The sequence below is a fragment of the Leucopleurus acutus genome (assembly GCF_964270905.1).
Source record: "Leucopleurus acutus genome assembly, chromosome: 9".
NCBI lineage: Eukaryota > Metazoa > Chordata > Mammalia > Artiodactyla > Delphinidae > Leucopleurus > Leucopleurus acutus.
This window is the reverse complement of record NC_139144.1, coordinates 74,389,352-74,406,501: the sequence shown is the minus strand read 5'-3', so window position 1 is coordinate 74,406,501 and position 17,150 is coordinate 74,389,352. Positions and strand designations below refer to the sequence as shown.

The following is a 17,150-nucleotide window of genomic DNA, read 5'->3' as shown; positions in this document are numbered from 1 at the left end:
AATGCTGGGGAGGGTATGGAGAAAAGGGAACCCTCTTGCACTGTTGGTGGGAATGTAAATTGATACAGCCACTATGGAGAACAATATGGAGGTTCCTTAAAAAAACTAAAAAATAGAATTACCATATGACCCAGCAATCCCACTACTGGGCATATACCCAGAGAAAACCATAATTCAAAAAGACACATGCACCCCAATGTTCATTGCAGCACTATTTACAATAGTCAGGTCATGGAAGCAACCTAAATGCCCATCAACAGATGAATGCATAAAGAAGATGTGGTACATATATACAATGGAATATTACTCAGCCATAAAAAAGGAACGAAATTGGGTCATCTGTAGAGACGTGGATGGATCTAGAGACTGTCATACAGAGTGAAGTAAGTCAGAAAGAGAAAAACACATGTCGTATATTAACACATATATGTGGAACCTAGAAAAATGGTACAGATGAACCAGTTTACAGGGCAGAAATAGCAACACAGATGCAGAGAACAAACGTATGTACATCACGGGGGGGAAGTGGTAGTGGGATGAATTGGGAGACTGGGGTCGACATATATACACTAATATGTATAAAATGGATAACTAATAAGAACCTGCTGTACAAAAAAATAAATTAAACTAAATTAAAAAAAAAAAAAAGTTGGTCTCAGGCTTTTGCTATAATCCACAGAACCCAGCCCAAAGCAAGGCTCAGAAAAAACTCCAAGTTTAAATTGGCTTGCTAATTCGCCACTTTTATAAACTTCTGTGACCACTTGACTGTTCTGTGATTTCCTAACATATCTATTTTTATTTTATTAACATCTCTTTAATATTTAATGGGATACCAATATGGAAGCCTCATAAATGGTGTGCAGTTATATCTAATATTGAATAAATGCAATGAGAGTGAGATTTAATTGATAGATAACTGTAAAATGGGCCCCATGATGTCCAGCCACAGAACCAATCTAACTACAACTTTCAATAGGTTTGGGTTAGCCACTACTCATTAAGATGACAGAATAGCAGTTTCTAATAACAGATTTCTGTTATCAGTGTAGACTGTCTATCACTTCTGAATTACAGCAGCAGAAGTCATAGTCCTTATTTAGTTAATTCCTTTCTGGCTTTATGAAGGTTTGTAGTTGCAATTCAACTGCTATGTGGGCCCAAAAGACATATCCCAAAAGCAATCAAGTAATTTCAATGATGCAAAAAATCAGCCTGTATCTTTCTACTAGGTTTCTATATACACATCCATTCTTGCCCAACTATATATATACAAGCACTCCTTTCCAACTTAGCAACTTTCTCTTAACAGGGGACCTTATCTCAATGATGCTGTTCTTCCACGCCAATGGTTCTCTACCACAGAGCACTTTAAACATAAAGATACACGAGTCCCAACCTCAGGGGTCCCAATTCAGGTGGTATGCGGGGAGGGGGGTGTCATCATCATATATGGCCAGGTTTGAGGGGCACTGTGCTAGGTAAGCTCTTCTGTACTATACAACTTACAGAAAACTTAGAAGAACCCATCGAACACTGAGACACAGACCTTGCTTCTCATCCCCTTTGTCACAGTATTCCAAGTTATCAGAAAGTACAATTTTATCTAATCAGTAATTAATACAGAGGTATTTAGTTCTGTCTCTGTGTCAGGACAACTCTGAGAATACAAAACCTGAATTACATATAACATTAGACAGTCCCACTAATAGATAAACATATAAGAAATATGTTTTCAATATTAATACAAAAATTGCAGACAGCTTAAAAATAGCACTAGAGCAAAGGATAGTCATATACCACTGGCATCTGCTACCAAAAGGCTAGCTTCCCAGCATTCTCTTGTGCCTCCACTGAATAGGGACAATGCAGAAGAATCTTTGGATGAGGGGAAAAAAGCTTGGTCCCTGACAACGAATCCTCTAGCTGGGGAGACCAAACATACACACAAAACAATCAAGCAACTACAAAACAGAAGGGAATGAAAACTGCCCTGGGTCATAATTCTGGCTCAAAAACTGACCAGCTTTGTAACTGGGGCTGGGTCTCATTCTCTTTATCCAGAAATGAAGGCACTGAGCTGGATGGTTGCAGAGAACTTTTTTGGCTCTAAAAATCTGTAAATCTGAGTCTGCGCAAGTCTAAACAACAGAGCCAAAACTTCATATACACACTGTAGGGTGTTTAGAATGAAGTGGAGAAAAACCTAGAAAACCCTCTGTAAAGCACTGGATTTGAGTTAATTTTCAAAGAAAATGATGAGCATGAATTACGCCAAAGAGTCCAAGGAAAAAAGTAATAGTTCTAAAGGATCAATTTAACTATAATATGTCCTACTCAGAAATGACTGTCTATCTTACAGGATCAATACTCTTTATTTTTTTCTATTTTTCTAAAGAAGGGCATGATGGTGAGAAGCAATCTGTCTCCAATCTTGATTTTTCTTGCTAAAGGATAATGAGACAGATTCCGGTAAACAGAATTTCCATTTGATTTAAAATTGTATAATATTTTACCTAGTTGGCGTTATCTAAATTTAAAACTTTGAGAGTTTTACTTATCTCAGGCAGTTGGGGAATAAAATAAGTGAATGGTGATTAAAAAGAGAGAAAAATCTAAATGTATTAAAAATAAGTCAATTGGATAATAATACATGTAAAATATATGTGCCATATAACAGCCACTCAGCTGGTATGTAGTTATTAAATAAGAAAAAAAGAAAAGAAAAAATGCTTCCTTTTGTTGAAAGAATTAATGAATTATTATAATTACAGTATTAGCAATTTTCAAAGGACTTTAATATATAATATTTATTTGATCTTCAGAACCCATCAACCATACAATAAAGAAAACGTTAGCTCAATTTTACTGATGAGACTACAGAGTAAGTCTCAGAAACAGATATTCAATTGGAAATAGAATGATGAAATGCCGAGTTGGAAAGGATCTTGCAGCTCAGCTAATTTCATATCCCTCCCAGGATAGAAAGCCCCCTGCAATACTCAGCCTTTCTCCAAAATTCCAAGGAATGATATCCCATAAAGGAATATATTCTATTCTTCATCAGTTTGATTCAGTAGTAAGTTGTTCTTTATTTTGAGCATAAATACACCGACAGGTGATCTTTAACTAGTTCTAGTTCTGCTCACTGTAGGTAGAAATAATAAACTTAAACTTACTTCTATAAGACAATCATTCAAACTATTGATGAGGGATTTTTTTTCCAACAGTAGTCAAGCACATTTATTATCTCAGTAGTTAAATGGTTTTAACAAATAAGAGTAACAGAAGAATTTAGTAATGTCGTATGAGGATGAAATGAGCTTGTCAAAGTTACGAATGAACTTTTAAAACATGTACAATACTGTTCATGCCATGGTTTTCCAAGAAATAGAGAAAATATTGTCACCTAAAAGTCCAGATATTTGAATCTTTCCTGATAAATAAAGACTCTCATTAGGTTCTCTGGGACAGAAATACTATCCTTAAACTGTACTTTTTACTGGAGAAATGGTTAAGAGCACAGGATCTGAAATCAGAGTGCCTGGGTCCACCACTAACTATGTGAATCCTGAGCAAATTACGTAACCTTTGTCAGATTCTTAATCTTTAAAATGGGAATAACACCAGTACCTCCATCAGAAGGTGGATGCGGAAATAAACGGAACCATGCCTGGAAAGCAGAGTGTCTGGTATACAACAAGGGCTCATTCACACTTGCTATTAGTATTACATTAAGCACCTTTACAATAAGCACCTTCTTAAAACCTTAGGGATACTGTTGAGGACAGTATCTATCTATTCAGTAATCCCTATGTAAGAAACTGTGCTAGAAATCTGTTTCCAGACTGAATACAAGGAAAACTATTCCTTCCTCTGAGAAGCTATATGTTATTTTTTTTTCCTTATGGACAATGAAAATCATATGAGGGACAAATGTTTTCTTTTTGCCTCAAATTTGCAGACAAAATTGAGTAACCGGGTTGGACCCTACAGTTATACCTGTACATTTCTATTTTCCCTCAGGTTTGGATCTCCTGGGCTACCATACTTCCTATTATTCTGTTTGAATCTCTTTTTAAAAATGCACTCTTATGGGCTTCCCTGGTGGCGCAGTGGTTGAGAGTCCGCCTACAGATGCAGGGGACGCGGGTTCGTGCCCCGGTCCGGGAGGATCCCGCATCCCGCATGCCGCGGAGCGGCTGGGCCCGTGGGCCATGGCCGCTGGGCCTGCGCGTCCGGAGCCTATGCTCCGCAATGGGAGAGGCCACAGCAGTGAGAGGCCCGCGTACCGCAAAAAAAAAAAAAAAAAAAAGTACTCTTATAAGTTACCTCAAATGTTCTTTTGAACTAGGCAGAGGTAGGTGTAAATGCACGAGCCAATCATCAAGTACGTCGGTCTACTTGTTATCCGTACTTTATATGCTTACTTTGCGAAGAACTAATATAAATGCCGGTCCTTGGCAGATATCCTTATAAAACCTCATAAAACTTAATCAGTATATAATTCACTTAGTTCTTATAGAAAGGAGCATTAGCAGCTTTCTTCATGCTTAAAATTTGGGACTGTTGCATGTTAGATCTACTTCAATTAAATATTTGATTTTAATCTATGATAAATCATTTATAATCTACATAATATGTATATTCTTACTGCTATGCAATCTATACTCATACCTCCTTTATCTGTAAACTTTAAACCATTTCATTTTTACTCTTCCATTCAAATACTAGCATTATTTCAGATCATCTATGTGTATTTCAGATTATGAAATCTCAAGGAATCTGAGACTAAAATGTCTGGGAAAAGGGAAGAAAAAAAAAAAAAAAATCTGGGTCTCTATTTCCCAGAGGCTAAGAACGATGTGGAAATCTACAAATGTTTCCCAAATGTAACCTTTAAAAACCAAAGATAAGGCAGCTTTCAGGAAGACCTGAGGCTCTGGAATTCTACTTCTTCACTGATGCAAAAAAAAAAAAAAAAAAAAAAAGCTTAATGACCTTTAAGAAACACTGCAAAGCCTACCTGCTTAGCCTAATGTTCTAACACAGATTAAAATCTCATTGTCCAAATCAACATTTTAAGATAACCATAGCATTTTTAACAGATGAATGAGCATATGCACAAAATTTTGTAATTTTATAAGTTATTGTATAATCAGATATACTATGTTTGTTGAATGAATTAAATGCTTAAATCAATTTAATCAACTAATCGTTATTACCATTACTTTGAAAAATAATAAGATTCTGAGCAAAATCTAAATTCACTCCTTCAAAGGGCTTCTTATGCATTTAGCAGCTTATGGTGTGTTTCGATTCAAAAGAATGAGAAAAATGACATTGACTCAACTAGTTTACAGGTTGGGCGTGGGTAGAGAACGGCAGGTTTTATACACAGCAAAGGGGAAAACAATTACCAAAAAATTACATGAATATGCAATTGAATACAGATACGCAAATGAATAGGTGCAAAATGCAGCAGTATTGCAAATAATCTCTCAATAATCTGGACTCTAAATAAATGGGGGGAGAAAGAAGTAGACACTTCCCATTATAAAAAAAGTAGTGGGGAGGTTAGATAAAGGCAGGGTGGTGCAGGGGACCAGGACACATTATCTCAGTCATCTTAATCTCCTGCAACTCTTACATCTACATCTAAAGTTCCTCATCCTAAAAATGTATTTTCAGGATAACTGAACCCTGACTCCTGCCTCCTCAGATGCAAGTTCAATTGTGTTCTTTCTACCAGCAAATATACTCATATTAAAGCCAAACTCTCATAGGCTCATGGAATTTGGAGTGACATGGGCTCATAAAGCTCTCTTAGCCCAACCTGAAAACATGAACTCAGTTAAAAACAATCAACATTCAGCATTGCCAGGAATAAACCGAGGAGAGTAGGCATGAATACTTCCAGGGATAGGGAAACAGCCTCAGGAGACAGCTTACTTCAACTTAGGACGCCTTAATTATTCAAAGACTTCTCCACAATTGTCTAAAATCTACTTACAGTTTTCATTGATTCATCATATTTTGCTCTTTGCAATCAAAACCTAATCTTCCCTCTGCCATATTCTATCCAATTTTATAAGCACGATAGTCTTCTTACTCTTATCTAAAAAGCTATCATGAAAGAATTTGCCTTACTGACTGTTGAAATCCAGAGATACCATATCTATAGCAGTTCCCCTACTCAGCAGTCAATTAACCCTGCTACAATATAAAAAGGAATTGAGGATATTATCTTCTTCCCCTTTTTTAAAACAAGGGTACACACCCATCTTTAGTTTTTTTAGCATCATCATTATTCTAAGTGCCACAATTTTTAAAACTTTTCTGTTACCTCTCAGTTAAACTGAGTGATTTTATCAAGAACACTTTCTGCCCCAATCTCTCTGGTTAAGGAATAAACCCTTATTTGGCACTGTTACAAGAAGGAAGGCCAATGGAAGTCAAAAGTGAACCAAAGGAAGTTGTTTAATTTGTCAAGGCATTTGAAAGCTATGATTTGAGCCTGATCTTGAAATAAATGAGAGAGGATGGAGAAGAGCATTTCAAATAGTGGTGAAGTCACAAATAATAAGAGAATTTGCAGTATACTGAAGTTGATTTCTTGAACTTCAGAATGACGGATATGAATTAGAAGTCAGCGGATGCTTCCTCTCTGGTAATTCTCCTACAGGACAAAACCTGGAGCCTCTCATTTAATTCACCAACACAGCCTCTGACCTTCTGGACCATCTCTTTGGGGCACTGCCTACTTTAAATTCTCCTTTAAGACCACCAACCCATTTTGGCTTTACAACCTCTGCAATCTCATTAACTATCGCAGTTCCAGTCACCTCCAGGAGGATAACTTGTAGATCCATTACCTTCACCCTGATTCCTGCCCTGACCTGTAGATTTGGAGTTTCAACTCTACACGACTATATCTTTAGCAATTAACTTAATTATTTCCCAAAATTCATCACCACTTCAGTCCCCGCCTATTTCTCCAACTGTAGTCTGTATATTGGTCGATGGTATCCACGGAATCACTTTTAGCTATTTTCCCCTTATTTCCCCGGCCCCAACAATCAGTTACCAAACCCTGCTAGTTACAGCACCCCAATTTCTCTTAAATCTATACTTTCTCGCCCATACCCACTACCAGGGCCTCCCACCTTTTCCTGCTCCAACTGGAAATATTTTTCTAACACAAAGATTGAATGTGCTACTCCTTGGCTCAGTAAAAATTCAATTCATTTTGCATATGGAGGAAAAATTGTTATTTTAACATTGTACATATTTTAAGTTTGTAAACTCCTACACCTTTCCCATGCTCCATAATTTCACCTTGTATCTCAGTAAGAAATAAAGAGTAAAACCCCTCAGAAGATTTTCCTGAAATCCTGCATGTTGCTTGGATGATGTGATGGAAAAAGTAAGAACAGGACAGGTCTATATTCATAGAGACCCAGAAGATTAAAGACTGATCCCCTATGAAAAAGAGTAGGAGAACCATTTCTTGGAGTACAGAAAGTGAGGAGAGGAAGCTTGTTCCCCTGCACTCTGCCACCTGCCTTCAGAGGGCCTGTCACCTGCTCAACCACAAGGTGCCTTATTTTTGGTGCTCAACACTGCATGATCCAAACCAAGAAGACCTACAAACTGTGCCTTCTTCAGCTGGGGTCACTCACAACCCAACCCAGACAGAAATGACTCGTTATTCTGAGATTCGCTCTCAACCTCCAGAAGCCAGAACTGTGCCAGTAAGCTGGCAACTGCCCATAAACTCATCTGTCACATGGTACTTGTCGTAATCTTGAATTGATATTTAGACAAGGGATTACAATTTAATTTGGCACACATGTAAACATCATCCTCCCTCTCACCTAGTTTACAAATTCCTTTTGGGCAGAACTATGTGTTACACATTTTCAACCATCACGGGATTTTCTACATAGTAGGTGCACAAGAAATATTTGTTGACAGGGTTTCCTGTTCAAATATGTCGATATATTTGATAAAATATATGTGCTAGCATGAAAATGTATTTCAGACTTTATTCCTGAAACTACTTAAAAATCGGGCATAGGGCTTCCCTGGTGGCGCAGTGGTTGAGAGCCTGCCTGCCGATGCAGGGGACACGGGTTCATGCTCCGGTCGGGGAAGATCCCACATGCCGCGGAGTGGCTGGGCCCGTGAACCATGGCCGCTGAGCCTGCGCATCCGGTGCCTGTGCTCCGCAACGGGAGAGGCCACAACAGTGAGAGGCCCGCGTACTCGGCGCCCCCGCAAAAATAATCGGGCATAAAAGCACATGCATATGAATCATCTTACTTCAGATCATGTGGGTGTGAATCTGAAAACAGAAGTGGACTGCAAGTAGAAACCACAAACGAAATTAATGTTAAAATAACTCTCCATAGTTCCTACTTAGTGAACTCGAAGCGACTAGAACCTGTAAAATACAACTCAGTTTCAAAACCTTACAGTAAAAAAGCTCACCTCCTTCAGGATGTGTACGCTAATGTCAAAAGAAAATATGAAAAGTTTAAGTAACTTCAGTAAAGTGTTAATGGCAAGAGGGAGAGGAGGGGAAAAAGAGAGACGCAGAGCATAAAAGGTAAAGACAGAGAGAGAAAATCATCTAAAACCCAGGACTGATTAAGATAGCAGGAAGGGCTGCAGCATCTTTCATCTGCTCCAATGAATCACCAAAGTTCAACTATCCAAACATCTAGACTCTAGCCAGTGCAGAATCAATCCCCCCTTAATAAAAATTGAGTAAAGATTTTTCAGAATAGAAACATAAAAATCACATCCCATGCCTTTATACAGTAGAATAATTACATTGACTCAGAAAAACAATTTGGTTGAATTGTTTCCCTCCTCTGTTTGTTGTTGTTCTAACTAATTTTCCATTTGCAAATGGCCTAACTTTAGACTGTGACAATTTATGTGTTTCCTTTTCCCCAAAATCTTTTATTATAAAAATATAATGCTAGTAAAATAATTGCACACTTTTATTAGAACTTTCCATGAAATCACCTCACCAAGATCCAGGAAATGAGGTTCAAAGAAACAGGAAAGACTCTTACACACCCAAAAATTCCACAGCTCCCCCAGTAGCCCTGTAAAGATCACTCAGTTATGTATATTAAATCCTTGTATGTGAACTGACCAAACAAGGCCAACAGGCATGATTCTTGCTGGCCAGAAATCATAGCCTTCTAACTGCACTGCTGGTCTCTCCAGCTCCCCATACAGCCTGGAACACGAGATCAGTTGGTACAAAGACACTCTTCCCACACATGCTTAATCCTCCTCCCTTGCCCCAGCCCCTCCACTGCTTCCATTCTGCCAACTTCCAACCCTATGCTAATACAAAAACTCCATTCTATCTGCTTCTATGCCCAAGGTCCCGAACGCTTCTTGCTGAGAAAGGCAATCAACCATGCTGACCGTGTCCACTAAAAATTCATGCTGTTCATTCTTTGTTAAGCCCTCAGTGTTACTGAGCAGTGCTTTTGTTTGCCCCAGATTGACTCCCTCTTGAATTCTTCATTCTTCCCAATCTTTTCTACACATCTCAAATTTCTTGACTCATCCTAACACGCCCCCTTGCTCTCAGCAAATGTTACATCTATTTTGCTGAGAACATCTAGGCCTTCAATAATCTCTTTCTCACATGAAATTTTCTCTAGATGATCACTCAGCCTTTTCTCCCACCCCCATCTCAAAGGGGAACATTCCCCACTTTCCTAAGACTGATCTCATCATCTCCTTCCTTCCTACAATTTTACTCTTTCAATTACAAACACCCACTGCAGCACGGTCCACCCCCATGCTCTTTCATCTTTTCTCTCTCTATCCCCTGGCTTTCTTTCCATTAGTGTGTGGTGGACATGCTCAAAATCCGCCCATCCAAAAGGAGCCTTCTATACCCCCTGCTTCTCCCTTAACAAACCAGAACTCTTCTCATCTTCCATGACCTCTAAACACCTAACACTTCTGTGACCAATCCTTACGGACTCTGTATTCTTTTCCTTCTCCTCCCAAAAGGGCAGCCATTCTCCCAAGTCTGTCTTCAGTCCTCTCTCTCTCACTCTCGTGCCCATCCATCAGCTACTTGGTGGTGAACTCGTAGTCTGTGCGCCTGACCCTCACCACTCTCCTAGTAACAAATTCTCTTTTTCAGTGGCCTACTGGCTATCCTGGCTTAAGGATAAGTTCCATGGAACCAACATGATCAAAAGAAGACTCAACGGCTCCTCCCATGTTTCCACTCAGGCTAAAAAGCAAACCTGTGGATTACCTTACATTTCTACCTTTCCACCTTCTCCCATATTAAATATTTCGCCCAACCACATCAATTCCATTGAACAAAATTTAGACACTGTGCCTGGCTTTAGGAGATTCAAAAATGAATAAGTAAAAATCAATGCCCTGAACAATTTCTCACAGCAAGATAGAGCTCTATCCTACTTTTGCTATCATTCTTAAATCCATATTCTCAATTCTACTCCCACTGGTACTGCCCTAGGTCCTCTTATCTTTTGCCAGGCTATTATAATAGCCTCCTGGAAAATCACTGCCTTCACTCTTGCCTCTCCCTCCAAAATCATCCTTTGAACTGTCACCAGATTTATTGTCCTAAAAACACCAATTTGGTCCTATCCTTACCCTATCAAGAACTTTCAATGGCTCTATTGCCTACAGAAAGGACATACAAAGTCCTCAGCAGGAAAATCAGGGCCCTCCTCGCAATTACTTGAGCTTATCTTTACAACTTTACCTTTTTCTCAGCTCCTTTAATGCAGCTCACACAATGGTCTTAGTGAAGTCCTCCACACTCTGTAACAGTCCCTTCCAAGCCTTGCTTTCCACATCCATGTCCACAGAGGAGAGTTTGACTATGCTTCTTAGTCCAACTCAAATCAAAAGTTTTCTCTGAGGTCTTTCCAAATGCCCCAGCTAGAGATGCTTTCTCCCTCCCATGTTCTGCCATCCTTTTCTTTGTGCCTCTGTTATAACCTTTCCATCTACCTTGTATTATAGGTATGTGTAAACTTATTTATTTCTCCCATCACTCTGCAAGTCCCAGATTTCATTCATCAATCTATTTCTCTCTGTATCTGTCATATAGCATCATATCTATCTATCTATCTATAGATAGATAGATAGACATGATGGAACATTCACAGAGCACCTGAGTAAGGCAGAAATAAACGATGTGAAGACAAACAAAAAGGCTATAGTAGAGATGAAAATCGGTATTAAAAATTTATCCTCTGTACAAGTATCCTGAATTATAAACACAAACATATAAATGCTTTCCCTAGTCCCATCCTCCACCCTGACCCCCAAACCGATGCTGTTCATCGCCTTTTGCTGCCATGACTCACACTTGCTCTGGACAGCAATCAAGCCCTCCGTTTACCCAATCATTTATTCCACTAGGAATATACTAGGGCCTACTTCAAGGTAAGCTGTGCTCCTCCCTCTCTCAAGATTTTGTGTCATCATCTTGTTTCTTAACATGGTCCCCTCCAGCTCACTTCATACCATGCTATCCCTTAGAACTTTATTCGCCGTTCTCAACTCAAACACTTCAACCTCTCCAAACACTTTTTAGTCGTACCTTTTTTAACCACTTCCTTCCCCCCTCCCCTCTTAGTTTTTTCCCAGTTACATCCTCCTCTTACGCATTTGATTCTTTTACTTAGCAGAAGGAAAATGACTATGCCTAGCTGATAAGGCTTGCACTTCTCTAACTAAACTTGTAAAATGAACGTTAGTTCCTTTAGGCATAAAGAGAATTGGGAATATAAACTCCAAGGTGCTTGAAAATGCCCCCAAATCCTCTTCCAAATCTAGACAAGTTTCCTTATCGTTTTCCAGTTAAGGCTGTTCTTTCTCAAGCATCTGAATTCAAAATGTTTCACTCAATTTTGTTCGTGGTTATTTGTATGTGGTTGCCAGAAACATAAGACTATGTTCTCTATAATTTATCGTTGTAAATATATAAAATTTTCAACAATCTTTTGAGATTATGGAGGTAAACATAAGTTATCATTCTGTTTCTATGAGAAAAGATAATCCAGATTCCAAAAGTCCAATTTACAGGTGAATACAGCTCACATGCAAATTAGGGACTTCTTTCCTTATTATTGCATAATGCTGGGATCCTCAGAGAGAAGTGTAGGGTGGTGGGACAAAAATATCTACTGAGGTGGGCAGAAGAAAGTATTAAAAGATCTATTTATTTACTTATTTTTATCTCATCCTTTTAAATTTTTATTCATATATTTCTTTTCTAATATTCACAATATATTTGTACTATAGTACATATGGTCTTGACAGGAAACTTCTTTGAGGATGAATACTCAGGCCTAGTTTTATTAATTGGGATATGGGAAAAAAATGCTGGCGAGCTCTAAGAGACGGTACACGTGGAGTGATATGATTTAAAGTCTGGAATTTGAAAAAGGGACTTTTCTCAAGATTTTATTAAGGCTTTCTACCAAATACATATATATATATATATATATATATATATATATATATATATATATGGCATGTCTTTCTACAGATAAAAGCCTCTAAAAACAATGATTCTCAACTAGAGATAAAGAGCACCTGGAGCTTGCTAAAAATGCAGATTCTTGAGTCTTACTCTCAAGATGCTGATTCTGTAACTCTGGAGTGGAGCCAAAGATGTCAGTAGCCTTGAAAGACTAGGATAGCAAGTCAACACCATCGACATTCTGGGCCAGATAATTCTTTGTTGCGAGGCGCTGCCCTGTCCTGTGCATTGTCAGTTGTTTAGTGTTATCCCTGGCCTCCACCCACTACATCCCCGGAGCAGTCACCCCCACGCCTGTTACCACCACCAAACATGTCTTGAGAGGTTGCCAAATGTCTCCTGAAAGGCACTATCGTCCCCGATTGAGGACCAGAGATAGAAGCTGCCCAAAGATGACACACTTTGAGAAATGCCACTCTTAATCAAAAGGATAAAACGATATGATAAAAGTTGAAGAATATGGATATTACGAGCCTACGTGGTATAATTGAAACAAACAGGCTTCCCATACAGGAAACCTGATTAGCCACTATAAATTCCTGACAAATCAGCTAAGCTTCTAAGTCAAAGCTCTTCTTGTGTAATTTCAACTTGAACATCTTCTCCCTAGCTTCTATTTTAAATTATTTTTAATTAACTTTACTGGCATTTTGCATCTTGCTATGAAAAGTCCGCCTAATAGTCTCAGAGGACTCTCCCAAGAGAGAAGAGTGCATTAAATCACACATTATCACATTAAAGAATATTCCAGCACACAGTCCAACAGTCTACATCTTGGCAAATGCAATGGGGGAGGGAGCGGGGCTGCAGGAGCCGGAACAGGCTCAAGCGATTCGCAGTATCCAAAGCTGATTATCTTCAATTCATCCATCCACAGGAAAAAAAGCTGCATTCATTCTCTACTTCAACCACATTTACCACAAAACACCCTGATTTCTACTGTGTATGAGACCTTGGGCAAGTCACTTAAAGTCTCTGGACATCTCTTCTAGAAAGTGAGCCAGTTAGACTAAGTTATTTCTAAAGATCCTTCTAGTTACAAGTCACAAATATGGAAGCACTTAGTCAAAAGGCTCTTTCAACCACATGGATTCTAATAACTTTTGCACAAAAAAGCAAATACCTATCAGGATTGATAACACAATGAATTTTAAGATGCTTGATCCAAAAAAGAAAAAAAAAGAGAATTAGGTGAACCCCCTATACAAGAGCCGTTCTCTCTTAAACAAAAATAAGTTTGGCCCAAACTGTCCTTCACTTATCGAGACACTTATACACGTACTTTGCTTGAGAAGGCAAATCAAGTCAATCTTTCAGAAGTTCGTCATAAACAGGGAAATGGTTTTAAATCACAGGTTTACTTCCTATTTTCTATAATAGAGATCACAAATCAGCTGTATACAGGCCATTTCCAGCCTGCAGGTGTGGTTGTTTTGTTTGGCCTGGATAAAAATTGAATTTAATTAGTTGCCAACTTTTAAAAAGGGCGCAACGATACATAAAACTCCCTATTTCCAGTATCTCTTGAAATACCGGAAGATATTAACCCAAATGGCAACAATGAGCTGGACCTGAGAAGTACCGTCTCCTGGGCCTGCGCTCTACAGTAGTCCCCAGTCCCCACTGCTCCCTACCTTCCCACACCCATTCTGGTTCCCTCTGACAGCCTGGGGCATATGAGCTTAAGTCCTTGATCTGTAACAATTTTCAGAATGCACAAATAAGATTTTTCATGCTTTCAGAGCCATAGAATTGTGCTTGCAGAATCACAGCCAAAGGGGAGACGCTCTAAAGAGAGCAAGCTATGCTCTGAATACGAAAAACTTCCACAACTATGAATGCTGATGAGGAGAACGCACTACACTGTAGGTGTCTAACTAACCATCTGAAAGAATGTAGAAAGAAATTCTAGATTTGATGGGGAGTTCAGACTAGAGACCCCTAAAATTACTTTCATCTTTAATTTTCTATGCCTTTGGTTAGTAGTACAGATAGTGCATCACAACACAGTAATATCTGTATAGATTATATCGTATGTCTTTATGTGATATAATATGTATATGTATGCACATACATATTAATACACATATATATTGTACTTTGTTCGCAGGGGAAGACTTGATCTTATCCTCCCCCTTCATGAAAAGACATTTTCTGTTAACTTTCATAGAACATTCCATTTTTCTCACTGATTTTAATATATAAAACTGTAAAATTAGGTTTCTATTAACTAAGCAGCCTTATCTTACCAGAGTACTATTCAACTATTATTCTGAAAAGATGATCAATAACCCAAGGACAGAAGGATGAGGATGAAAGAACTCGAGCAAGAGCTTAAGAGAAGAGTGGCTCGCGGGCAAAGGTTCTTCACTAACGTCTTTACCAATAAAACCACCCTAACCATGGCGGCTACGTCTTGAAGATTTCTCCCTACCCACTTGCTCCAAAACTTTTTTTTCTTTCAGCTTATGAAATCTGCTTGTTTGAGACACAATCTTTTAACAAGATTCTGAGGATTTTCTTTTTTAAAAACTCAACTTTATATTACATTTACAATTAAATTGATGCCTACTTAGAGGATGTGGTGAGTCAAAGTTAAACTACTAAAAAAAAAAAAATGTTGCTGAGGTTAAGTCAATTTTCAGGTAAAACATAACCCGAGAGTTTCCACACTGATAATGTGTTGTATGCAGTCCACATTCTCCTTCAGACCATTCTAGATGCTGGCTTCTTAAAGTCAGATCATGTGATACCTTACAGCATTACATCTGTACACTGCATTATCGCTGCAACTTCTACTGACTTAAAAAATGTGTATTATTAAAGTTGGACACTGTAGATATCACTAGTTCTAAATCAATTGTTTTTCTAGTGTGTTTGAGGTTGATTTTGACATAAGCATTTGTTAACAATAGTGATGAACACCTCAAGTGTGAACCTAAACATCCCATCAAGGAGTTGATATGACTACTGAGGGCATGCCTAATGACAAGAAAATGATTGCCTTGGCAATACAGTGTGAGGAACATGGGCTGCTTCTGGGAAAACATGTTTATCGTTCTAGTTCTGATTTTCTCTGTTTAGAAAAAATGACTCACTGTTTAGGAGCCAAAAAAAAAAAAACAATGATAAACATAATTCAATTTCACAGCCCTTGAATTCCACATTTTAATTTAGCCATGCATGTTTTCTGCTCTTACCTATTGTGGGTTCGACACTCACTTCTGCTTTTCCACTTTTTACTGCCTTAACAAAAAGAGTCCCAAAAAGCTCATTACGTTATTGCTAAAGGGGGTGGGGGCGGGGGGCATGGATCAGATAGGCTTAAAATCAAGAGAAAAAGTAAAATAGGTTTTGGAGCCCTGGAAAATTATGTAGTTTGTATCAGTGTCAGAACTCTTTAAATCAGAACCACCCTAAGAGGAAAATACATCAGGAGATTAAGATCCTTGTTCTCTGTCACCAATGAAAACCTGAAGTATGTTACCTTCAAGAGAAAAAAGATACTGTTTGACTTGTTAACAAGCTTATTGCGGAATTTTCCCAGAAACAGAAGTATTTTCTTTACAGGCTGAATGTGTTTACGCTTTGGAGGAACACAAAGAGCTAATTCATTCTTGAAAAGCATTTCTTTTGAAGCCTGTGTATTTCAAAACAAAAATAGTTATTGAAAACGTATGCATGAGCCATCCCAAAGCAATTGGTCACAGAAACCTGGATTATCAGAGTTGCAGACGAGCCCACAAGAAACAGGAAGATGAAGGGAGAGTGCAGGCTTGTTCAGAACGCAGTGGCAGTCCTTGATCTGATGAACGCACAGAACTGAAGAGAAGTAGTGGGGAAGCGCTTCAGAGCCCACACTGACGGGTCTTAGGCCCTGAAATGCATATGCTTAAGAAAGAAGCGATCCTGTTTCTCCGCAGCCAAAGGAAGGGGGGAGCGGAGGGACCAACGGATCCCGCCCTCTTATCCGGTTGTTGATCTAGCGCTGCAGTGCTAGAGAACTTGCTTGAGTAACGCTAACTATGCAAAAGTTCACAAGGACGAGGTTGGCTCGGTCCTCGCACCAATTCCCCCCACACAGACCCCAAGCAGTAAATGCGCGAACACATTTTAAAATGCAACAATGACAAAGGAGCTTGCAACTTGCAAGCGACACTCACCCTGGGCCGCGTCGCCCAGCCGGCCACCACCCGCCTCGGCCCCGAGCTGGGGCCCGGGAGCGGGGTCTTCACCCGCCCCGGACATGGGCCGCTTCACGGAACCCTCGCCGCGCCTCCGCCTAGCTCACCGCCCTGCGGGGCGGACACACTAAGGGCTCGGAGATGTTGGGTGCAGGCAACTGACCGCTTCTGGCGGGGATTAAAAAAAAAAGTGTTTTGAGAGAAGAGCACACCACCCCTGCAGGACATTCCCTCCCCCTCTGCTTCCCTTCCCCAAACCCCACCCCGGGGAAGTTTTGACTTGAAACCCGGGAGGAAAACTGTTACCCAGCAAGTTGACAGCAGTGAGTCCTAGGGGGTCGAAGGGGGGCGGGGGTACCCAAGGGGGAGAGGCTGGGAGATCGGATTTGGGA

The 17,150-nt window shown here is 39.4% G+C and overlaps 1 protein-coding gene across 1 annotated transcript in view; it reads right to left on the bottom strand.

The window, feature by feature from the left end:
• MDFIC (MyoD family inhibitor domain containing) overlaps positions 1-16,900 on the bottom strand; it is a 98,974-nt gene extending 82,074 nt beyond the window's left edge. The window contains exon 1 of the mRNA XM_082846064.1: positions 16,738-16,900. Coding sequence (XP_082702190.1) covers positions 16,738-16,822 — 85 coding nt within the window. The 5' untranslated portion in view covers positions 16,823-16,900. The remainder of the gene's footprint in view (positions 1-16,737) is intronic.
• Positions 16,901-17,150: the final 250 nt, after the last annotated feature.